This window comes from Trichechus manatus, unplaced genomic scaffold (genome assembly GCF_000243295.1).
Source record: "Trichechus manatus latirostris isolate Lorelei unplaced genomic scaffold, TriManLat1.0 scaffold00176, whole genome shotgun sequence".
Classification (NCBI taxonomy): Eukaryota; Metazoa; Chordata; class Mammalia; order Sirenia; family Trichechidae; genus Trichechus; species Trichechus manatus.
Window position 1 is genome coordinate 2,599,558 of NW_004444112.1, and position 24,615 is coordinate 2,624,172.

Sequence of the window (24,615 nt, forward strand, 5' to 3'; positions counted from 1 at the left end):
CAATAAAGAACAATGATGAATCTGTGAAGCATCTCATAACATGGTTGAAACTGGAGGACATTATGCTGAGTGAAATAAGTCAATCACTCACAAAAGGACAAATATTGTATGAGACCTCTATTGTAAAAACTCATGAAAAAGTTTACACACAAAAAGTAACAATTTTTGTGAGTTACGAATGATGGGAGGGGTGGGGGGAATACTAAATAGACAATAAGTAAATGGTAACTTTGGTGAAGAGTAAGACAGTACACAATACTGGGGAAGCCAGCACAACTTGTACAAGGAAAAGGTCATGGAAGCTCCATACACATCCAAACTCCCTGAAGGACTGAATTGCTGGGCGGATGGCTGTAGGGACCATGGTCTCAAGGAACATCCACCTCAATTGGCGTAACACAGTTTATAACGACAATTCTACGTTGGCGAGTACCGTCTGGGGTCTTAAAAGCCTGTGAGCAGCCATCTAAGATACTCCACTGGTCTCACCCCTTCAGGAGGAAGGGAGAATGAAGAGAACAGGATGCAAGGAAAAGATTAGTCCAAAGGACTAATGGACCACAGCTATCAAGGCATGCACCAGACTGAGTTCAGTACAGCTAGGTGGTGCCTGGCAACCACCACTGACTGCTCTGACTAGGATTATAACAGAGGGTTCTGGACAGAGCTGGAGAAGAATGTAGAACAAAATTCTAACACACACAAAAAAAACAGATTTACTGGCCTGACAGAGACTGCAGAAACCCCGAGAGCATGGCCCCCGGACACCCTTTTAGCTCAGCAGTGAAGTCCCTCCCAAGGTTCACCATTCAGCCAGGGATTGGACAGCCCCATAAAACAAAACGGGACTGATGAGGCACAGCAGTCCAGGGACAAGGACTAGAAGGCAGAAGGGGAGAGGTAAGCTGGTGATAGGGAACCCAAGGTTGATAAGGACAGTGTTGACATGTAGTGGGGTTGTTAACCACTGTCATAGGGCAATATGTGTACTGCTTCATAAGAAACTATTTTGTCCTATAAACAAACCTTCATCTAAAGTGAGAATACCAGCACAACTGGAAGAATGTAATTAATGTCACTGAATTGTACATGTAAAAATTTTTTGAAATGGTGTATCTTTGGCTATGTATATTTTCAGCAAAAAAAAGGTCCTCCAAGGTCGAGAAGGGAGAGTGTTGACATGTCATGGGGTTGTTAACCAATGTCATAAAACAATATGTATACCGACTGTTTAATGAGAAACTATTTGTTCTGTAAACCTTCACCTAAGGTACAATTTAAAAAAATTAAAACAAAAAAGTTAGCTGATAGAATTCAACAGCATATCCAAAAAAAAAAAATTAAGACCAAGTCGGATTCATCCCAGGTATGCAAGGATGGTTCAACATTAGAAAATCAATCAATGTAATTCACCACATATATTAGATGCAGAAAAGGCTTTTGATAAAATCCAACGCCCTTTCCTAATAAAAATCTCTCAGCAAAATAGGAATAGAAGGGAAATCCCTCAGTATAATTAAGGGCATATATACAAAACCAACAATCAACATTACTTTCAACAGAGACTGCAAGCATTCCCCTTAAGAACGGGAACCAGACAAGGATGCCCTTTATCATCACCCTTATTTAATATTGTACTGGAAATTCTAGCTAGAAGAGTTAAGGCGAGAAAGGGAAATAAAGAACATCCTAATTGGTAAGTAAAATTTTACTGAAGATCATTCAAAAGCGGCTGTGGCAGTACACCAACAAAGAACTGCCAGAAATTCAAGCCAGATTTAGAAGAGGACGTGGAACGAGGAAAATCACTGCTGATTTCAGATGGATCCTGGCTGAAAGCGGAGAATATTAGGAAGATGTTTACCTATGTTTTATTGACTATTCAAAGGCATTCGACTGCGCGGATCATAACAAATTATGGATAACACTGCAAGGAATGGGAATTCCAAAACACTTCATTGTGCTCATGAGGATCCTGTACATAGATCAAAAGGCAGTCGTTTGAACAGAACAAGGGAATACTGTGTGGTTTAAAGTCAGGAAAGGTACACATCAGGGTTGTATCCTTTCACCGTACTTAATCTGTATACTGAGCAAATAATCTGAGAAGCTGCACTGTATGAAAATGTACGCGGCATCAGGATTGGAGGAAGACTCATCAACAACCTGCGTTATACAGATGACACAACCTTGCTTGCTGAAAGTGAAGAGGACTTGAAGCACTTACTGATGAAGATCAAAGACAGCCTCAGTATGGATTGCACCTCAACATAAAGAAAACAAAATTTCTCACAACTAGACCAATAAGCAACACCATGATAAACGGAGAAAAGACTGAAGTTGTCAAGGATTTCATTTTACTTGGATCCACAACCAACACCCATCAAAGCAGCAAAAAGTCAAAAGACCCATTGCAATGAGCAAATCTGCTGCAAAATACCTTTAAAGTGTTGAAAAGCAAAGATGTCACCACGAAGACTAAGGTGCATCTGACCCAAGCCATGGTGTTTTCAATCACCTCATATGCATGTGAAAGCTGGACAATGAATAAGGAAGACCAAAGAATTGACGCTTTTCAAATGCAGTGTTGGGGAAGAATATCGAATATACCATGGACTACCAAAAGAACGAACGGATCTGTCTTGGAAGAAGTACAACTGGAATGCTCCTTAGAAGGATGGCAAGACTACATCTCACATACTTTGGACACGTTATCAGGAAAGATCAGTCCCTGGAGAAGGACATCACGTTTGGTAGAGGGTCAGTGAAAAAGAGGAAGACCCTGAATTGAGATGGACTGACACACTGGCTGCAACAATGGGCTGCAATCATAACAATGACTGCGTGGATGGCGCAGGACTGGGCAGTGTCTTTTTCTGTCGTACATGGGGTCACTATGAGTCAGAACCTACTTGATGGCACCTAACAACAACAAATTGGTGAGAAAAGTAAAACTATCCCCATTCACAGATGATATGATTCTATACACAGAAAATCTCAGAGACTGCACAAGCTAGCTACCAGAACTAAAAGAAAGGATTCAGCGAAGTGGCAGAGTAAAAGATCAACATACAAAAATCTACATTAACAAAGAGAACTCAGGAAATCAGTAAAACAGTATCATTTACAATAGCCCCCCAAAATATAAAATACTTCGGAATAAATCTAACTAGGGATGTAAAAGACTTATACAAAGACGACCACTTTGGGAAATTTGTCCTAAGGAAAATAGCCAAGAGTTACACCAGAGGTAAAAGCTCAGGAGTGTTAGCGAGAGCTTCACATGCCATCAGGGAAATCAGGGAAATCTCTGGACTTAGTAGACGTGACACGGACCAAAAAATGGAAGATTCACCCAGGCCTTTAAAAACATGCTAAGTGTTCAATAACCCAGGGAAATGACAGAATGAAAGGAGTATGGTTTAAAACTACATATAATAGCCTCACAGGATGCTATGTAAAGAAAGTTTCTGCCTGTAATTAGTGTTGACTTGAGACAGTGAAACTAGAGACCATTTTAATATTGTTTTCCCTCTTGCATATTTCAAATTTTTCTAAGTAAACATAAAGTACTTTTAAATACGAAAAGCTTTATTAAAAAACTACCCATCCTCCCTCAGTGCGGTACTATCCCCCAACACCACCCTTACCGTCCCTGAATAATTGCCCCATAATGATTTCTATGTCCTAATTCTTACAACCTGTGAATAAATTACCTCACTTGGCAAAAGGGAATTTGCAGATGTGATTAAGGATCCTGAGAGGGAGAGATTATTCTGGATTATCATGTGGGCTGTGGGAGCGAAGGCCTGCCCCAAAGGTGCTGATGGCCTCATCCAAGCCTGGCCAGCAACCCACTTCACACCCTTGGGCCCCTCCTCTTGGTAGTCAACCTTGTTCACCTATGGGAGGAACTCCCGGAACTGTCCACCTAAGCAGGACTCAAGGTCAGAGGCCAATGGGCAAGAAGGCACATGGGAGTGGGGAATATGGGGTGGCTGGGGGACTTCAGGGGCCACGTGTGTGAGAGGGGGCTGGCCCTTCTCCTGGGCACAGCTGCTCTGCAGATCCAGCTGCCTGGAGAGCATCACTAGATCTTCTGACCTTCTAGGAGAAGTCAGAAATTGAGATTCTTATCCAGAAGCTCCTGGTTTTAAAAGCAGATGATGCCGAGTTTAAAAAATCTAAAATGCACACTGAGGGCCAGGAGGACTATGGATGATCACATGGAGCAGCCTGTGGCCTCTGGGCACAGCAGAACCAAATCTTCGGTTGCCTTTTCCCCAGAGAGGAGCTGGGTTTCCCTCCAGGGCGTGTGCTGCCTTTGACAGAGACCTAAGCTTAGCTACTTCCCAGAAAGGCAGGGAATGAAAGTTTCTGAGCATCCTCGGCCTGTACCAAGTCACAACTAGGGGCTGGCACAAAGGTTACCCCATGGTCTCCTGTCAGCAGTAGATTCGAACTCAGGCTTCATTCCAAAGGACAGGAGCTGAAGGAGAGGCAGAGGTTTCTTTTCCTCAGGTCTGAAAGGGCCTGGTGCAGGCAACCTTCTTGAAACCCCTGGTTCACTCAGCCACCCTATGCCTCCTTCAGAGTCTCCCATACCCAGGCTGGTAGCAGGGGCTGGGGGCTGCACAGGGGCCTTCTCCTCTGTTTCCTCATGGGGCCTCAGGCTGGTGGCTCTTCCTGTGGATGACTAGCTGGGACTTCCAGTCGAAGCCACGGCCACAGTCGCCACAAAAGTGACGCCGCTGGCCAACGTGACTCTTGCGGTGGATGACCAGCTGTGACTTCCAGCTGAAGCTGCGCCCACACTCCTCACAAGGGTAGCTGTGGGGGCCCACAGGCACACGCCGAGGGTGGCGCAGTGTCTCTCGGGGGTTCGGTGGCGGCCTCCCAGCGTCCCCCATGACCTGCTGTCCACCCGCATGCCCCCGCCTGTGGATGACGAACACCGACTTCCAGTCAAAGCCACGGCCGCACTGCTCGCATGTGTAGGCCTTCCTGCGCAGCGCACCCGGCTCTGGCCCAGGCCCAGGCGATGTGGCCCGGCCTTGTGCAAGGGGCGCTTGCGGAAGTGGCACAAGCACTGTGGCTGGGCCCCATTGCGGCCGGGCCTCTGCGCAGCCAGGGGGTGCCTCCCGGGGGCTTTCGCCCTCATCTCCTGGGGGAGGGGAGAGGGTGGACCATGAGCCTGGAGTCTTAAGCCTACCCCTGCCGACCCGGGAAGCACGCGCAGAAGCGGCAGGCACATGAAGCAGCACTCACCAGGGCGGAGGCCTGGGCGGCTCCCCGTCCCCGCATGCGTCCCCGCATGGGGGGCCCCCAGCTGGGCCAAAGCCTGCGCCTCCGGCCTTGGGGGCGGCATCCCTGCCAGAGTGGGGCAGAGCGGTCAGGCGACAGGCTCGAATGGGGAACAGGCAGGGTGTGGGGCTGAGGGAGGCGACACCTGGACTGGGCTTTGGAGGGTGACAGGGGTGCCTCTCAGGAAGGAGGGAGAATACAGGCAAGGACCAGGAGGTGTCTGTGAATGGGGAAGGGCACAGCCGTAAGAACCCTCCCCCAGCCCTGGGCATCTCTAGCAGATACTGAGCCCTCAGGGCCATTGATAGGGCCTAGACCAGAACATGCAGGGGGACAGTGGGGGCGCGATGCAGCAATCAGGGGAGCTCAGGTCCTCACCCAGGGAGACCACTGTCCCATACTTCTCAAGCATTGCATCCCAGTACAGCTCCTTCTGCGACGGGTCCAGCAGTCCCCATTCCTCCTGCAGGGACAGAGCAGGTTAGTCTGCCTACCCACCCCATGGTCCTACCCTTGGTTCCCTCAGTCTGGCTGTTACATTACATTCTCACTTGTTACCTGAGGACTCAGGCAGGTTACCTAAGCATCCTCTGCCTGGACGCACTAAAGCTGAGGTTGCAACAGCACTGAGCATGGGTACGGGGTGTGGGTGGGGGTGTAGGGTGTAGATGAGGGGTGCAGATGCAGAGCTGGGGGAGGGGGCTTCCTTCAGGTCACCTGGGCCTTTGCTGCCTGTCTCCTCCCCCTTTGGATCTTCCCACCCCAGGTTCCGGCCTAACAGCCTGAAGCTGAAGACCCCTGGGTGGGCTTCAATGAAGTCCAGTCCTCCTGGCGGCAGAGATGTGGCTGGCCCTTCCTTCTTCCCTATCACCCTGCCTTGAACAGGGTGTGCTACAGGGAGAGGGAAAGGCAGGGGACCTGCAGGTAACCCAGTCCCAAACAACTGAGCCACCTGGTAAGCTACTTGTTACAAGAAAAATAGATCCCTCCTCGCTGGAGCCACTGAAGAAGGGCTGGCTGAGTAGAGGTGGAAGGTGGGGAGGATCCATGTTAAGAAGTGTTGCCTGCTGCACCTTAGGACACAGCATGTGTCAGGGAGGGGGATGCTGGGGAAAAGCTTGGGATGTCAGCATGGGCTGATTCTTGTGCTGATTTCAGCAAGGTCCTGAGAGGGTGAGCTTGGCCCCAGGGGCTGGTGTTGACCCAAGGGGGATGGAGGCCTGGCTTTGCCAGGAAAGGTGTTGCCTTCTCCACAGGCTCTGCCACTGTGCTGCCAAGTCCCATCATCTGAGGCTTTCTGGACTGAGAAAACAACCCAGAGCAGCAAGCCACAGTGGTCCCGGCAGCAAGGCAGGGACAACCACAGCTGGAGACAGTGAGGACACTGTGGAGTACTCAGCCTTTCCCACTGTGCCAGGAAGGGAGTCTGGGGGGAAGAAATCAGACTTCAGCTTCAAAGCCTGCTATCAACGAACTCTTCAGCTGGGGACACTCCCACATGAAGTGGCTTAGAAGCAAAGGAGCCAGGAGAGGACAGGGCTCCTCGATGCCCACACTCACTGATATTCTCAGGAACCAAGTGCCCGTCACAGCAGCAGGGACCTCAAGCTGAGCTTCCGTGCCTCAATGGCTGCTGCCAAGCTGTTCGGCCCTTGAGGAAATCCCCAGGAAAAAGGCAGCTGCGGCAATTTCTCAGGAAGGACAGTGTCACGTACCAGTCTCACGTGTGATGGAAAAGTGGGCCTTCCTCGTGGTGCTTAGGAGCCACCATCACCGTCCATCATCTTGTCCCCTCCCCACCTGCATCCATAGCATCCAAATCACCAGGAGCTAGCCCAGCACCACAGGAGCTTCGAACGTCCAGACTTCTCTTTAGGTGAGAAAATCAACCTCTACAAGATCCAGCCACTCTAAATTGGGTCTCCAGGGCCTGAGGTCAAAATTCTTCCCAATAGCAGAGACCATCAGTCTGTCCCTCTGGACTGCAAGATCTGTGGCCAGCGTTGCTGACACAGACTCACAGGCAGCACAGAGCACAAGAGTCGCCAGCCACGAGGACTGGCAGGGCACAAGGTGGCCGCCGGGGACGCTCCCCTACCATCTGGGGCTGCTCACCTGAATCCTGGGAGGGAGGAAGGATGTGGAAGTTGGCTTCTGATGTTCAAGGCGCCTCTCAGGGGACTGGGCTGGAAGCAGGGGGCCTGGGGGAGCTAAGAAGCAACGTTGACGAAGAGGGTCAGCAGCTGCCGTAGGAGCTGGGGCAGGTAAGCCGCTAGTGTTCGTGCTGCTGCCTCGGCCTCATCTACCAGTGAGCAGGACCACTGCCTGTTCCAGCCCCATCCTTTCCTCCTGCCACCCTGGGACCCAACTCTGAGGCCTCTCCTGGGACCCCACCCCAGCCAGGGATGTCCACATTCCCTCCACGAGCTCCCAGGGCCAGCGTGGTGCCCCCTCACCCATCTCCTGCCCATCAGCATCTGGCTCCTTCTTCACGCTGCAGATGAGCTGAGCAGGCCCTTCCATCTGGGCAACCTGGGGCCCCTCTCCAGGGGCTGGCCCAGAGGGCTCCACTGTACCTGAGGGGAGGGGGCTCCCTGAGGACTCCTCTGTCTTCTGGGCTGCTGGGAGCACCTCTCGCCCCAGGACATGGGCTGTGATCTGAGGAGGAAGAGACAAGTGACGGTCCTAGCCGTGTTTTGTCCCTTCCAAAAGTCTCTAAAAGGCTGGAACAACACTAGCTGTACTCACCCAGCCCAGCAGCCGCCCAGGGTCATGCTGCAGCTCTTCGACCAGGGCCACAGCTTCCTCAGGGCTGCCTGGCAGCTGCTCCCGCACCCAGGCCTGGATTTCAGGGGGCAGCACACCCAAGAACTGCTCCAGCACCAGCAGCTCCAGTATCTGCTCCTTGGAGTGCACCTCAGGTCGCAGCCACTGGTGGCAGAGCTCGCGAAGTCTTGCCAAGGCCTCATGGGGCCCTGCTGCCTCCTGGTAGCGGAACTGTCGGAAGCTCAGGCGTGCAGCCTCAAGCTCCTCCAGGGTAGCTGTGGGGTCTACAGGGGACAGGCGCAGGGGGCCCAGCGGCGATGGCATTCTTGTGTGGGAGGTCTTGTTGGAGCTGCCAGGAGGGACCTGCAGAAACAAGTAAGTCAGGTTGCTGGCCAGGGATCCCGCCTAGGAAAGAGAGACATAGGCAAAGAGAGACCCATTCTGGTTATTGTTCTAGTTTACCAAAATTTTAAAAATTTTGTTCTGTTCTGGTTTCACTTCGTTGACCTCAAATTTATAGTCTGCAAATGGAAAACGTGAACAATTTCATCCGAAGAAATATGACCACCGAATTCGTTCCTTATATTGCAAATAAAATTGCATTTTTATAATAACGAATTATGTTCACGCCAAGATTGTTTTGAAACTAGAAATATTATTTCCTTCTACACATTCGTTAATAATTAAAGCGACAGTGATGTTAAATTTTAATCACTGTCTCATAACCTTTCAAAACAAAAAAAACACAATGTAAAATAGATTATTTTTTAAATTCTGGTTTTTAAATATACTAGAATTCACTGCAGCACTGAGTCGCTTTAAAAATACTGTGATAAAAACACTCCTAACATGCTATATAAATGTTAAATTGAAGATTCAAAATACTTTTTTAATAGGAAATTTTCAACTTAATACTATAAAATACACTGAAAATAAACTTAATTTTGATATAGATGACATTTCACTACAAGCATTTAATAGTCACGTAAAATTGGTAAGAGCTTATTAATGAAATATTAGAAATACAAAGTGTGCTATCATATCCAACATCAAAACAAAAAAAAACCAAAGCCGTTGCTGTCGAGTTGAGTCCTACTCATCGCGACCCTATAAGACAGAGGAGAACTGCCGCATAGGGTTTCCAAAGAATGGCTGGTGGATTCTAACTCCTGACCTTTTGGTTAGCAGCCTGAGCTCTTAACCACTGCGCCACCAGAGCTCCAAATACATCAGTACATAAAGGCAAAGCACCAGAAAACATTTAATATTTTAATATTCACTCCAGTTCTAAGCTGAAGAACTGCCATAACATTACATAAAATAAACATTTTATTACAAATATAGATTTAATTCATACACAATTATACAGTTCATTAAAAGACATCATTGCAATAAACCAAAAATCACACCTAATTAAAAGAATATCCTCTAATACTTTTTCACTGAAGCTATCCTTGTCTCCCAAGATGAACCTCAAACCCGAAAAAGCTATCTCAACACTGACCTAAGTAGCTGTTGTTGTTGTTAGGGGATGTCCAGTCGACTCATAGCAACCCTACATACACCAAAATGAAACACTGCCTGGCTATGTGCTATTCTTACAATCACTGCTATGTTTGAGCCCACTATTGCAGCCACTGTATCAATCCATCTTGTCCAGGGTCTTCCTCTTCTTTGCTGATCCTCTACTTTACCAAGCATGATGTCCTTCTCCAAAGACTGGTCCCTCCTGATAATATGTCCAAAGTATGTGAGACGAAGTGTTGTCACCTGTGCTTCACGAGCATTGTGACTATACTTCCAAGACAGATTTGTTCTTTCTTCTGGCAGTCCACGGTATATTTAATATTCTTCACCAACACCATAGTTCAAAGGTCTTATTCATTGTTCAGCTTTTGCAGCGTATGAGGCAACTGAAAATACCATGACTTGGGTCAGGGGCACCTTGGTCCTCAAAGTGACATCTATGCTTTTTAACATTTTAAAGAGGTCTTTTGCAGCAGATATGCCTAATGCAATACGTAGTTGGATTTCTTTACTGCTCCTTTCATGAGTGCTGATTGTGGATCCAAGTAAAATGAAACTGTTGGCAACTTCAATCTTTTCTCCGTTTATCATGATGTTGCTTACTGGCCTAGTTGTGAGAAATTTTGTTTTCTTTGTTTTGTTGAGGTGTACCCCATACTGAAGGTTGTCGTCTTTGATCTTCATCAGTAAGTGCTTCAAGTCCTCTTCACTTTCAGCAAACAAGGTTGTGTCGTCTGCACATCGCAGGTTGATGAGTCTTCCTCCAATCCTGATGCTTCGTTCTTCTTCATACAGTTCAGCTTCTCCTATTATCTGCTCAGTATACAGACTTATTAAGTATGGCGAAAGGATACAACCCTGCTGCACACCTTTCCTGATTTTAAACCACTCATTATCCCCTTGTTCTGTTCAAATGACTGCCTCTTGGACTATGTGCAGGTTCCACGTGAGCACAGTTAAGTGTTCTAGAACTACCATTCTTCGCAATGTTATTCATAATTTGTTATGATCCATACAGTCAAATGCCTTTGCATAATCAATGAAACACAGGTAAACATCTTTCTGGTATTCTCTGCTTTCAGCCATGATCCATCTGACATCAGCAATCGTTCCACATCCTCTTCTAAATCCAGCCTGAATTTCTAGCAGTTCCCTGTCCATGTACTGCTGCAACCATTTTTGGATCGTTTTCAGCAAAATTTTACATGCTTGTGATATTAATGATATTGTTCAACAACTTCCGCATTCTGTTGGATCACCTTTCTTTGGAATGGGCACAAATACAGATCTCTTCCAGTCAGTTGGCCAGGTAGCTATCTTCCAAATTTCTTGGCTTCCAGCATTGCCTCCCTTTGTTGAAACATCTCAACTGGTATTCTTTCAACTCCTGGAGCCTTGTTTTTCACCAATGCCTTCAGTGCAGCTTGGACTTCTTCCTTCAATATCATTGGTTCTTGACCATATGCTTCCTCCAGAAATGACTGAACATTGACCAGTCCTTTTTGGTATAGTGACTGTATTCCTTCCATCTTCTTTTGAGGCTTCCTGCAACATTCAATATCTTATGCACAGTATTCTTCAATATTGCAATTAGAGGCTTGAATTTTTTCTTTAGTTCTTTCAGCCTGAGAAATGCTGTGTTTCTTCATTTTGGTTTTCTAACTCTAGGTGTTTACACATTTCAGTATAATACTTTATCTTTTCAAGCCACCCTTTGAAATCTTCTGTTCAGGCCTTTGACTTCATTATTTCTTCCATTTGCTTTAACTAGTCTATGTTCAAAAGGAAGTTTCAGAGTCTCTTCTGCATCCATTTTGGTCATTTCTTTCTTTCCCGTCTTTGATGACCTTTTGCTTTCTTCACGTATGCTGTCATCCCACAACTTGTCTGGTCTTCAGTCATTATGTGTTCAATGTGTCAAATCTATTCTTGAGATGGTCTCTAAATTCAGGTGGGATATACTCAAGGTCACACTTCGGCTTTCGTGGACTTGTTTTAATGTTTTTCAGCTTCAACTTGAACTTGCATATGAGCAATTAATGTTCTGTTCTATAGCCCGTCCCTGGCCTTGTTCTGACTGATACTGAGCTTCTCAATCATTTCTTTCCACACAGGTAGTTGATTTGATTCCAGTGTATTCCATCTGGTGAGGCCCAGATGTATAGTCCTGTTTATGTTGTTGAAAAAGTTATTTCCAATGAACAGGTTGTCTGTCTTGTAAAATTCTACCATGTGATCTACGACATTGTTTCCATCACCAAAGCCGTATTTCCCAACTATCGATTCTACCTGGTTTCCAACTTTCACATTCTAAACACCAGTAATTATCAATGCATCTTGATTGCATGTTTGATCAATTTCAGACTGCAGAAGTTGGTAAAAATCTTCAATTTATTCATCTTTGGCATTAGTGGTTGGTGGGTATATTTGAATAATAGTTGTATTAACTGGTCTTCCTTGTGGGCATATAGATATTATCCTATTGCTGACAGTGCTGTACTTCATGATAGATATTGAAATGTTCTTTTTGACGATGAATGCAACACCATCCCTCTTCAATCTGTCATTCCTGGCTCTGGTGGACTTGTTTGAATTTTCTTCAGTTTCAACTTGAACTTGCATATGAGCAATGATGGTCTGTTCTGCAGTCTTCCCCTGGCCTTGTTCTGACTGATGATATTGAACTTCTCCATCGTCCCTTTCCACAGATGTAGTTGATATGACTTCTGTGTATCCCATCTGAACTTAGAGACCATCTCAAGAATAGATTTTGATGCTTGAATATACATTCCCAGACAATGACTGTCTGATTCAAAATGACCAATACCAGTCTGTTTTGGCTCAGAATGCCTAGGATGGCAATCTTTATGTGTTCCATTTCATTTTTGATGACTTCCAATTTTCCTAGATAATTAGGAAATGTTCCACGTTCTGATTATTAATGGTTGTCTGCAGCTGTTTTTTTTTTTTTTTTCCTTCATTTTGAGTCATGCCACATCAGCAAATGAAGGTCCTGAAAGCTTAACTCCATCCATGTCATTAAGGTCAACTCTACTTTGAGGAGGCAGCTCTTTCCCAGTTATTATTTCGAGTGCCTTTCAACCTGAGGGGCTCATCTTTTGGCACTATATCAGACAACATTCTGCTGCCATTCATAAGGTTTTCACTGACCAGTTTTTTCAGAAGTAGACCACCAAGTCCTTCTTGCTAGACTTAGTCTAGAAGCTCTGTTGAAACTTGTCCACCATGGGTGATTCTGCTAGTATTTGAAATACCAGTGGCATAGTCTCTAGCATCACAGCAACACACGAGCCACCACACTACAACAAACTGACAGATAAGTGATGAGTAGCTGATGCACCCAAAATTATCATAGCAATTTCATCTAACTGGGGATATTGTGAATGGTTTTCTTCCCAGAATTCAGATTTTCTACCACTTTCCAAATGCTTTTTAAATGTCAATACAGCCTTCACATTAAGTTCAGAACTAATTAGAATCTGATTACAATGATCTCGATAAACTGCTCCTAATACACTATCATTTTCAAGGTTAACTTTTTCTCTCACATTAAACTATTTAATGTGTTTCCAAACGTATTATTAATAGTTCTTAATTTTAGCTTAGTTTTCACATACCAAAAACATCACTCACGGTTAACTGCTCACTTTGCAATGTTACTGTAACTTGCTTTAAAGATTTTAAAGTTTCCAAAATTAAATTGAAATATGCACATTTGTTATTAGAAAAGAAGTATTCCATATTATTTTCAGGTAATACACTGCAAAAATTTCTGCATCCTAGTAAGGTTTCTAACATGGTTTACATACTGTTTCATCTTGCTGGACAATCCAGTTGCTAAAATGGTGGCGTGGGAGCATCTGACGTCCTCTAACTTCACAAGGGGGAAAGAGAATCAATCAAGATCAACAGCCCATGGCTCACTCCTATGAGGCAGAAATCAGACATGCCTACTCTCTACAACGTTTTTACCAATTCTGACACCAGCCATTCTTCCCTGACACTCTACTTTTCTGCTGGGTTTCATAAGTCACTGCAATGGCCACACAGAACTCACAGACTATACTCACGATCATGGGGTTTATTATGGAAGTAACAGATTACAATTCAGTATCAGAAACTACTCAGAATACAGTTCTTCAGTCAGGACAGGTACTTAGCTGTACCCACAGACAGGCCTCTCTCTGGCCCTTGGCCTCTTGGCCTGGCCTCTGCCCCGCTTGGGCAAGTGTTACAAAGCTCTTCAGCTCTGCCAATAAGCACCCAGGGCACCCCACTCCACCAGTAAGCCTCAGCTTGAAAGCGCTCAGTGCTCTAGATCCATGGGTCAGCATATCCACTGCAATTGCCTTCTTCCATGGGCCAGGAAGCCCACCATGCTGTCTCTTGATTCTGCTGCTGCCGTTTCTCTACCACCGCTTCTCACCATCTTGTGCCCAGTGTTACAAGCTCTGTATGCCTGTCTCCTGGGCCTAAGAAGTTCTCAGTGCAGGAACTCTGGGTCCAAAGGACACACTCTGCTCCCATCTCTTCTTCTTGGTGCTAATTAGGTCCCCCCTTTCTACCTCTGGGATGGCTCATTTTAAGTCTAGCAGGATGGCAAAACTGACCAATCTCCTTGTTAGAATTCCATATACCTTATTACACAGTTCCACCCTCACAAGAGTGTCATGCACCTTATTTGCCTTATCGGCAAGCTGTCTAATTGCCTTGGTGGGCCGCAATTACCTTATTTTCATAGTCCTACCCAATCATTTTGTGGGAGTTATAAGACCATGGCTAGAAAAGCCATACAAAAGCGATCCTTCGCACTGTAGGCCAGGTCCAGGCTTTTCTAGCTATCTTTCTTTCATACTTGGAAGATGGCTTTCCCCTCTCAATCATTTTTCCAGTCTGAAACAGTCATTAATGATTAGTCCTTCAGTAGGGCAAAGAGTCCTCAGGTTGAGGTTATTCAGGTACCAGCCATTCATGTCTGCTGCAAGTGTCCCCCTGATATGGTCAGGTTCTCCAAAAGTTATCTCAGGCTTCACCCTTTCTGGTGTCTGGTAAAATGTAACTGAGAGAAAATTATTCCCTTGTTTTGAGCCTCATGAGATATCAGCATAGCAAAATCTTTAAAAGGCTTTACGTATGGCCACTGCACTCACTCCAGTCCAGCAGTGCCTCCCCCTCAGTCCACTCTTTCAGTTACTGCTTCTATAATATCAATTTTTACAATTATGATTAACTCTGTTAACAATTAACACTGACAACTGAATCTCATAATCCTATCAACATCTTCCCCCACCCTCTCTTAACCAGACCCATCAGAAAAAGAGAAAACTATTCAGTGGGGATCCTCCCTCAACCCCCTCATTTAATGTAAGCACATTCACAAAAGCATGTAGGCCAAACAATTCATGCCTTTATCTCCCACTGTTTTAGATAGCCTCCATCTAAACTACCCATCCCTATCAAACCAGTACTCTGAGGAGACAAGCATGTTCCTTGATCTAAAGAACCTTCTGTTCCAGTTGGAACTTTGAGCATCTGCATCCATAAACAAAGTTCAGTCCAGAGAAAACCATCAAATTGCAGCAAGTGACATCAACTCATGGTGTCAAACATCTCTCTCTCTTCATTTGGTCGGGTTCTGGTCGGCTCATTCAAGCCCCCATGGGCTAGGTCAATGGGCAACACCCATAGGCTCAGGAGTCCACAAAACTCCCTGTACTTCAGACCAGCCAGCCCTTTCTCTCTCCAACCTTTCTACCAATTCTGGCACCAGCTGTCCCTCCCACAGCACTTTCTACTTCCCTGCTGGTTTCGATAATTCACTGCAATGGCCACACAGAACTCACAGACCATACTTACGATCATGAGGTTTATTAGGTAAGTAACAGGTTACAATTCAGGATCAGAGATGACTCAGGATACAGTTCTTCTATCAGGATAGCTCCTTGCCTATGCCCACAGGCAGGCCTCTCTTTGGCTCTTGGCCTCTCGGCCTGGCCTCTGCCCTGCTGAGTCAAGTGTTACAAAGCTCCTTATCTCTGCCAATGAGTGCCTAGGGGGATCCCACTCTGCTAATAAGCTTTGGCCTGAGGAAGCTCAGCTCTCTCACTCTGTGGATGGGCACACCCACTGTAACTGACTTGCTCCTTGAACTGGGAAGCCCACTGCATTGTCTCCTGGTTCTGCTGCTGTCGTTTCTCTACCACTGCTTCTCCCCAATTCATGTCTTCTGCTTAGGGTTCCATACACCTATTGCACAGTCCCACCCCAACAAGGGTACCATGTACCTTTTTTGCATTATTGGCAAGCTCTTCAATCCCCTTGGTGGGCCACAAACACCTTATTTGCATAGTCCCACCCAATCATTTGGTGGAAGTTACAAGACCATAGCTAGAAGGGACATATAAAACCGATATCCATCGCACCACACTAGTACAGTTTTCCTTACTTTCTGAAAATCTGGTAGACAAAATTGGAATATGAAGTGTCTTAACAAGTTCATTACATTCTCCTAAAAACTCTTCCAGTTCAGCATCCTTTACTGCATCTTTAGTAACTAATTAAAGTATTTGTGCAGCACACTTTATACCAGTCAATCTTTTCTTATAAACTTTGTCACTTTCATCTTACTCTGCAATGGTTAATGTCTGCAAGTCAGAGTGAACTAAGCCAAAATCTTCAAAATTGTCATTTTTCTCTGACATTTGTCACTCAATATCACTATCATTTCTGGGCAAATCAAATTTAATCATATTAGAGCCATTACCTGTGGTTACAGAATAAATCTCTTGTAAATCAAAGCTGAAGTTCTCTAAAATGAGACACAGTGTTTTTTATATACAGATCTGTGTGTTTCAATTTTTTCATTCCCAGTGTCAACAGATGTATCCTACTGTCTTGTGCAAACCAAGCATTAATTCCTAGAATTGACCAACTCAATCTACTGGCAACATCCACTTTCACAGACAATTATTCGTTTTTCTAGATCACTACCAATTTTCTAACTAAATCTAAATGACAAGCGAGATATCATTTCCATAATATTCTATGAGTTGATCGAAAGTTTTTGACCAAATGAAGCCATACAGATTTCCCCCACTATCTGAAAGTTCCCCTGAAACTTTTCGTAAGCCCAAGTGGCGTAAAGCTAAGAAATAATTACCGTTAATTTACGTGGGAAAAATTTTTTAGCTTTCCTAGACCCAAAAAATAACCTAGCAACCATACCAAATAACACATAAAACCCAGGCAGGAGCTGTGGAGGATGGTCCCCGTGGGGTGGGCTACCTGGGGACCAATGGAGTGTGCCCAGGGGTCACTGGGTGAGGGGGTGGCAGCCACCGCTGCCTCCTTAACACCACTGGAGGACGAGGTGCCGGAGAAAGAGGAGGAGGGACGGCCGCAGAAGAAGGTGAGGAAGAGACGGTGGCATCGGATTAGAGGAGCTGCTAGACTTTCTGAACAGGCTGCCCCCTTGTCCTGCCAGCCTGGACTGCAGAGCACTGGACCTCGACATGGACCTGCTGCTCCCTTCAGGCATGATGCACTTTGAGTTCCTAGACTACTGCATCCCCGAGGTTACTGAGATGATCACAGGGGACTGGCGCCCTTATAGCATTGTTGACCTGGTTTTCACCTAGTTGAGCCCACCATCGCCAGGACGTGCACGCCCCCAAACTAGCTGTTTACATACAAGAATACTATCTGCAGAAGAGTGAAAATCCTCTTCCGGTTTGAGTTAGTGAAAACAGGTACTAACGTAGCTCTTTTGTAAAAGGAAAGTGATGTAAGGCAAACTTTTGGATAGAAGGGGAAACCTGTAATTAGATTTAAAGTTTTATGGAATCCTGAATATTCAATTAACTCAAACAAACAACCGTTAACAGTAATTAATTCAACACATGCATCAACAATTGTTTGTTTATCTAATTTCACCTTAAGGCATTCTGGAACAGCATACTCGGCAAACTCGTCTAATGTTTTTTGTTGCTTATTCGGAACACTTCTGACACTTTCTTCAATCTTCTTTGTCTTCTTGCTTTGCACTGCGTTGTACTCATCTGTATGGTGACGCTTCAGGTGCCTCTCTAAATTTGCTGCATGGTCTCCAACCATATCTGTGTTGCAAATTTTACACGTGCTTTTATTTTCAATCTTTTCATACTTGAAAAATTCTCGACATGGATTTTCTCTGGTTCGTCCCATACTAGAATTTAAGCGTAAGAAATAATATTAACATTAGGGCATATTTTATAGTTGCTACATTACATTAAGGAAGCCTGGTGGTGCAGTGGTTAAAATGCTCAGCTGCTAAACGAATGGTTGGCAGTTCGAATCTACCAGCCGCTCTGCGGAGAAAGATGTGGCAGTCTGCTTTCGTAAAGATGACAGCCTTAGAAACCCTATAGAGCAGTTCTACTCTGTCCTATGAGTCGAAACCGACTCGACGGCAACCAGTTTTGCTTATATTGTGTCACAGTAAAAACAAGTCTTATTAGACTTTCATAACGTAAAGAGAAAACAATGTATAAATACATTTGCAGAAATGAATTACAGCCAGTACGTATTAAAATGCTTCTAGCCACGAATCATCAGTATATCAGAAAAACCGGAACAGCTTGATTTTACATTCGTAGGGTTTGCCAACTTCTTCCATTCGAAGTCCCACTTTACAACATTCTCATATATTTATCCGGCACCTTTTGAAGAAAAATCTCACTTTATAGTGATACCATCAAATTGTTTTCAGTGAAATAACGGCATATCACAATAGAAACATTAATTTTTTTCTACTAGTTGCTGATGTTTGTTAACATTTCAATTTGTCAGCTGTATGTCCAATTTAAACATAAAAGTACGTATGACAATACATTTAAATCGAGACTGCATACAAAAACGGAATCATCCAAAATTATATGCTGTTTTCTATTTCTTCAATTTAAGTATCACACTTTAAAAAAGTGAACAATGTACTTTTAAAATGTCTGCACTCACCTGACAAATTTCCGTTCACACGAAACTCTGTTCAGAACTCGATGCAGTTTAACCAGCTTCTTCAGACTTCTGACGAGCGTTCTCAATCGCCGAGCGTTTCTCACATCTTCAGTACGCAGGCACAGCTCGCTTTCCTGTGATAGAGGTCAAGCACGGAGCGGAAATTAGGCTCGGAGGTCTGGTCAGACCAGGCCCGACCTTCGGCCTGTTCGAGGGGCCCTCGACCTCAGGGGTCTGTCCCTTCGGGGCGCCCAAAAAGGGAAGGGAGGGAAGAGGTCTTCACGGAGGCGGGGCCCCAGTCTGGATATAGAGAATGGCGTTCTGGGAGGCAGGAACGGCCTGCGATAGGTTCAATGGTGCGGACGCGCAGGGCCAGTCGGGAGGGAGGCGGAGGCTCAGGAAGGCGAGCGGAGGGGTCGACCGGGTGCCGGAGAGAGGCCGCGCGCCCCTTCAGGAGATGGGAAGGGCCGCCCCACGCCCAGCCAGGGCCGCGCTCACCTCAAGCACGGCGCCGGTGCCCCGGACGCCACTTCCGGGAAATGGCGCCGCGCCAGCTCCGCACGCCATTCTCCTTGCGCTTGCGTAAAACGCACCGACCCGCCCCTCCCACGCGTTACCCTGATTAATCAGGCGCCTGCCCAGAAGGCACCGTCATCTCCATTCGGACTACATTTCCCATGAGCCTCAGCAAGCAAGCGGAGTCCGGGCCTCGACCAGTGAGAGCGCATTTCCAGAAGCTTCTCAAGCCTAAGAAGTGACCCATCTCCGACGGGGTCCACCCCCTCACTGGCGGTCCCTCTTTGCTCGAACCCAAGCCCCAGGACTCACCAACGGCCGAGGTGGACGGTACTTTGGGACACTGCGCATGTGCATAACGGGTCTGGTTCCTATTGGCAAGCGACGTGAGGGACTAGCTGCTGTCCTGACTAATCAGAACTGTGCTTTGCCCGTGCCCTTCCCCTAGGGCCTCCTTGAGGCTTCTAAAGCGCCGCCCAGCCGTCCCCTTGGTAACCGCTAGAGCTTTCCCTTTAGCCTCTAGTTGTTTCCACGGCAATGGCTGGAGCGTCGCCCCGCCCTCTGGAGAGGCCAGAAGTGGCGATTCCACTGCTATCTGTAGTTTGGCTGAGACTAGCGTTCAGGTGGGCTTGGGAATGGTCAGGGTCCAGCCGTCAGTCCTGACCCGTGGACTTTCTCCGCCCTAACACTCAACCTCCACTGAGCGCCCTGCGGACATGCGAGATAACAGGGATTCGGGAAGGCGCCAGTTTACTGATGAGGAAACTACTTCAACAGTTATATGAGGCCCTCACTGTGTGCCAAAACTCTTCAGACCATTTTTAATAAATAATAAATTGATATTATAAAATTATAGTAAAAAATCTATATAGGCTCATTGTAGTGACTTTGGAAAACATAAACGTTCAAAAATAATCTCACAACCCAGTTTGCCACTGTTAAAACTTGGTTGCTTTTCTGTGCTGTTTTTTACCCCCTAAACTCGTGTATTCATATCTAACAAACATTTACGTACTAATTTAATTTCGATATTTTCAGTGAATATGACATGATAGGCAGCACAGCCGTGTCTATCTTTAGAAGGAAAGCTTAGAGACAAACACATTTGGAAAAGAAATTTACTTGAAAAGAGGGGCAACTTGCAGAATGCAGCAGGTGTTTAAAGAAACTAAACAAAAATTGTAGAATTACCAAAGTGACAGACTGCATTAGCCCATTGGTGGCAGGAAAGGAGCACACCTGTCCCATGATTACCATACCCTCAGCTATCCAAAGTGAAGGATGGAGGTTTTTGTCTAGACTTATGGGACATGCTCAACATTTTATTTGTTTTGGGGACCAGAACTAGAAGGGTGACCTGTTATTTTTGCTGTCGTTAGGTGCCAATGACTTGGTTCTGGCACATAGTGACCCTGTGTACAACTGAATGAATGAGTCCTCACCATCCTCATGATCAGTGTTATGCTTGAGCCTACTGTTGCAGCCACTGTGTCGGTCCATCTCGTTGAGGGTCTTCTTTTTCGCTGACCCTCTACCAAGCATGATGTCCTCCAGGGACTGGTCCCTCCTGATAACATGTCCAAAGTATGTGAGACGAAGTCTCATCATCATCACTTCTAAGGAGCATTATGGCTGTACTTCTTCCAAGACAGATTTATTTGTTCTTTTGGCAGTCCATGGTATATTCAATATTCCTCGCCAACACCACAACTCAAAGACATCAATTCTTCAGTCTTTCTTATTCATTGTCCAGCTTTCATATGCATATGAGGCGATTGAAAACACCATGGCTTGGATCAGGCTCACTTTATAATCCTCAAAGTGACATCTTTGCTTTTCAACACTTTGAAGGTCTTTTGCAGCAGATTTGCCCAATGCAATACATCATTTGAGTTCTTGACTGCTGCTTCCATGGGTGTTGGTTGTGGATCCAAGTATAATGAAATCCTTGACAACTTCAGTCTTTTCTCCATTTATCATGATGTTGCTTATTGGTTCAGTTGTGAGGATTTTTGTTTCATGTTGAGGTGTAATCCGTACTGAAGGCTGTAGTCTTTGATCTTCATCAGTGTTTCAAGTCCCCTTTGCTTTCAGCAAGTAAGGTTGTGTCATCTACATATCGGAGGTTGTTAATGAGTCTTCCTCCAACCCTAATGCCCCATTCGTCAAATAGTCCAGCTTCTCAGATTATTTGCTCAGCATACAGATTGAATATGGTGAAAGGATACAATGCTGACACACCTTTCCTGACTTTAAACCATGCGATATTTTTAGTTCATCTCAATAGGCAATGTTATTGTTTAAATCTGACTGTGGGACAGGGTGAAGTTTTGCTTCTCCACATCAAGTGCTGAACTATGATTTATTTAGCCAATCCTAAATTGTTTCCCTGTTTTGGTGTCCTCTGATAATCCCATGATGAATCCCACTGATTGGAAGCTCTGCTCCTGTGCATGGGTGGGGCTCGTCAACTTTGAGCTTCTCTGTAGCATTATCAGGATGGGCCCTTTCGAAGAGGAAGTCTCACAATGGGAGTATCCTTAGGTCTTTTCTCTGGAACTGTGCAGAATCCCCAGAAATGAGTCTTCCCCTCTACGCCAGGTAGGGAAAGATCAAGGGTTCTAACTGCTGCTTATTTGCTTCTCAGTTCTCTCCTAGTCCTCTTTGTAGTAGGTCCCCTTGCCTCTCACTCCATCCATAGGTGCTGGGCTTCGGTTCTCAAGCCTCTGGAATTCTGCACTATAAGCCTGCTCAGACGACCCTCCATTCCCCCCAGTGCCAACGCAGTATTTGACTTTCCCTAAATTAGTGACAATTCCTCCATCTGCTTCCAGCTTCAAAACGGTGTTGCCATTAGCCCCTTTTCCATCCTCACACTTGTAAGTTTATGTGTTCTAAGACTTCTCTTTTCTGGTTTTAGCATGGTTTCTGAGCCAAGATTGACGAATGTGTCCAGTCTACTATCCTGACCTAGAAAGCCCAGGGATGATTTCCAGTTACATCCTCCCTGCACCCTCACCCTCATCCTAGTCCCAACATGCCCTTCCCAGCTCTGACAGCAAATTCCCGGTTGCCCTGGCCTTCCTGTGACTTTTCTGCAGTGTGAACTCTTTGGGGATGGAGGTGTGATGAGCTCTGGCTGAAGTGCCAAATCCTGTTTCCATGTGCGGATGGAACTGCAGCTGAAGGCTTTCCCGCGTCCCTAGCTCATCCCTGGTTCGCAGGCACAGGGTTCCTCCCCAGTGTGGATCTGCAGAGGGTACGGGTCCTTTGTATGGGCTTCCCATCTCTGTGTTCATATTAGGTCAGAGTTGCGATCTCAGGCCTGCATGGACTTCGGGCCTGAGGCTAGACCTGACGGGGCAGTGTGATTGGCTTCCCTCCCTAGCGCACCCTCCGATAGCGTCGTGGAAGGAGGCTTGGACTGTGGGGGCCGGCCAGTGCTCGCCCTGGCCCGCCGCCCGGCTTTTTCGCCGGTGTGGATTCTCTGGTGGTGGAAAAGGGCGGGTCTCTCGCGGAATGCGCGGCCGCACTGCGAGCACACGAAAGGCTTCTCCCCGGTGTGGATGCGCCGGTGGCTGAGGAGGACGGCGCCCTTGGAGAAGGCCTTGCCGCAGTCCCCGCAACGGAAGGGCCGCTCGCCGGTGTGCAGCAGTTGGTGCTGCGTGAGGTTGGAGCTGTGGCTGAAGGCTCGTCCGCACTGCGCGCAGGAGAAGGGCTTCTCGCCCGTGTGCACGCGCTGGTGCTTGAAGAGTGACGAGCCCTGACTGAAGGCAGCACTGCAGAGCGCACAGGCGTATGGCTTCTCACCAGTGTGCGTGCGCTCGTGCTGGATCAGGTGCGAGTTGCGGCAGAACCGGCGGCCGCACTGCGCGCAGGCATAGGGCCGGCCTCCGGCGTGGATCTTGCGGTGCTGGCTAAGGTTGGAGCCGTGGCTGAAGGCCTTGCCGCATTCGCCACAGCGGAAGGCCTTCTCGGCTGTGTGGATTCGCTGGTGGCGCACCAGCGAGGAGCTGTGACGGAAGGCCTTGCCGCAGGCCGGGCATGCGTAGGGTGTCTCGCCACTGTGGATGCGCTGGTGCTGCGTCAGGTGCGATGTCTGGCTGAAAGCCTTGCCGCACTGAGCGCATTCGTATGGCCGCTCCCCTGTGTGGGTACGCAGGTGCTTGAGCAGGTCAGAGCTCTTGACGAACACTTTGCTGCAGGCCCTGCATTCGAAGGGCTTCTCCCCTGGGAGGAGGCCAGCCCCAGTGTGGAGGGCCTCGCCTAGCTGGTCCCCGGCAGGGGGCACCTGGCCAGTAGGGAGTGCCTGAGGGTCACTGGTCAGAATCGCCAGTGCTTCCTCCCTGAACGAGGGAAGATCCCCTGCAGCGTGAACTGGGGCATACAGGAAGGCACTCCTGGGTGCCTCCCGCGTATATGGCTTCTGTTGCTTGTGCACCCTCAGCTGCTTCCCTGGCGTCGGGCAGTCTTTGAGGGCCCTCCCCCTGGGCAGGCTACCCTCCTCAGCCCTCAGTGGTGCAGTCAGCCGCAAGCTGATGCTCGCCTCCCCGCTGCCGGAGACTGGCAGGAGGCTCTCCCAGTAGATCATGGACACTCCAGTGGACTTTCTCTCCCTAGATGGAAAGGCACCCCGCTGTCCCTCCAGGATTTTCCCCAAGTCATAGGCGCCAGAAGAGGGAAGGACTCCAGGAGGCCTTGTCAGAGAAGGGCTATCCAAGAAGGCCCCCAGTAATGCTGCTTCTCCAGAAACAACCCCATAATTTTCTGGACACCGGGGACCTGAAAGCAGAGAAATGGTGGTTGTCTGGGTCATCCTGGCCAGGAGGGGGAGGCCCGGGCAGGCCGAACAGGCAGGGCAAAGGGGACCCTGAGAGGTCAGTGTGTTAATGGGGAGAAAAGCAGGGACCTAGGCCTGACCAGGCTGGGGGAAGCTGTGACAAGCATGGCACCCATGGCATCTGGGACCCCCATAGTCAAGATACTAGCCCTGAGGCCCAGAATGTGGGGACAAGGGCAGAGTTAGGCCTGGCCTGACCCAGGAAGACACCAGCCATTGAGCGGCTACTGTGTGCTGGGTCCGGTCAGCACTACAGATGGGTGGCATGCTGCCTTACAGCACCCAGGGTCTGTGTCTGCTGTTTGCAAAGGCAGGGCCAGGAGCTTCCTGGTCAAGGCTGTGTCCTCAGTGCCTGGAACATGTGTGGCCACAGCAAGTATTCAAGAAACACTGATATAAAACCAAATGGGACTAATGAAGCACAGCAGTCCAGGGACAGGGACTGGAAGGCAGAAGGGGACGGGAAAGCTTGTGATAGGGAACCCAAGGTTAAGGATAGTGTTGATGTTTTGTGAGGTTGTTAACCATTGTCATAGGGCAACATGTGTACTAACTGTTAATGAGAAACTATTTTTTTCTGTAAACCTTCATCTAAAGTGAGAATAGCAGCACAATTGGAAGAGCGTAGTCGATGTCACTGAACTGTGCAT

General features: G+C 47.1%; 2 protein-coding genes across 2 annotated transcripts in view; both read right to left on the reverse strand.

Annotated features, from left to right (window-relative positions):
• Nucleotides 1-2,910: 2,910 nt before the first annotated feature.
• On the reverse strand, nucleotides 2,911-19,179 carry ZNF446 (zinc finger protein 446). The gene is made up of 9 exons (XM_012558600.2): nucleotides 19,108-19,179; nucleotides 18,610-18,743; nucleotides 17,551-17,821; nucleotides 8,053-8,433; nucleotides 7,761-7,962; nucleotides 7,420-7,514; nucleotides 5,683-5,767; nucleotides 5,269-5,370; nucleotides 2,911-5,164 (listed from the first exon to the last, which is right to left on the reverse strand). Exons 1-9 carry the CDS (start codon nucleotides 19,174-19,176, stop codon nucleotides 4,659-4,661), a joined length of 1,845 nt encoding a protein of 614 aa, XP_012414054.2. The 5' UTR covers nucleotides 19,177-19,179; the 3' UTR covers nucleotides 2,911-4,658.
• A 2,107-nt stretch (nucleotides 19,180-21,286) lies between these two features.
• ZNF324 (zinc finger protein 324) overlaps nucleotides 21,287-24,615 on the reverse strand; it is a 4,949-nt gene continuing 1,620 nt past the window's right edge. Inside the window, exon 4 of the mRNA XM_004386940.2 lies at nucleotides 21,287-23,892. Within this exon, the coding sequence (XP_004386997.1) occupies nucleotides 22,445-23,892 (1,448 nt within the window). The 3' untranslated portion in view covers nucleotides 21,287-22,444. The remainder of the gene's footprint in view (nucleotides 23,893-24,615) is intronic.

What these genes read in the sequence shown, in the direction of transcription:
- ZNF446 (XM_012558600.2), bottom strand. Translation starts at nt 19,176, where the DNA reads ATGGCGTGCGGAGCTGGCGCGGCGCCATTTCCCGGAAGTGGCGTCCGG. An exon ending in CTGTTCCAGAATGCCTTAAG is followed by an intron (nt 8,434 to 17,550) that starts GTGAAATTAGAT and finishes TTGTTTCTGCAG; the next exon opens with GTCCCTCCTGGCAGCTCCAA. An exon ending in TGGGACAGTGGTCTCCCTGG is followed by an intron (nt 5,371 to 5,682) that starts GTGAGGACCTGA and finishes CCACTCTGGCAG; the next exon opens with GGATGCCGCCCCCAAGGCCG.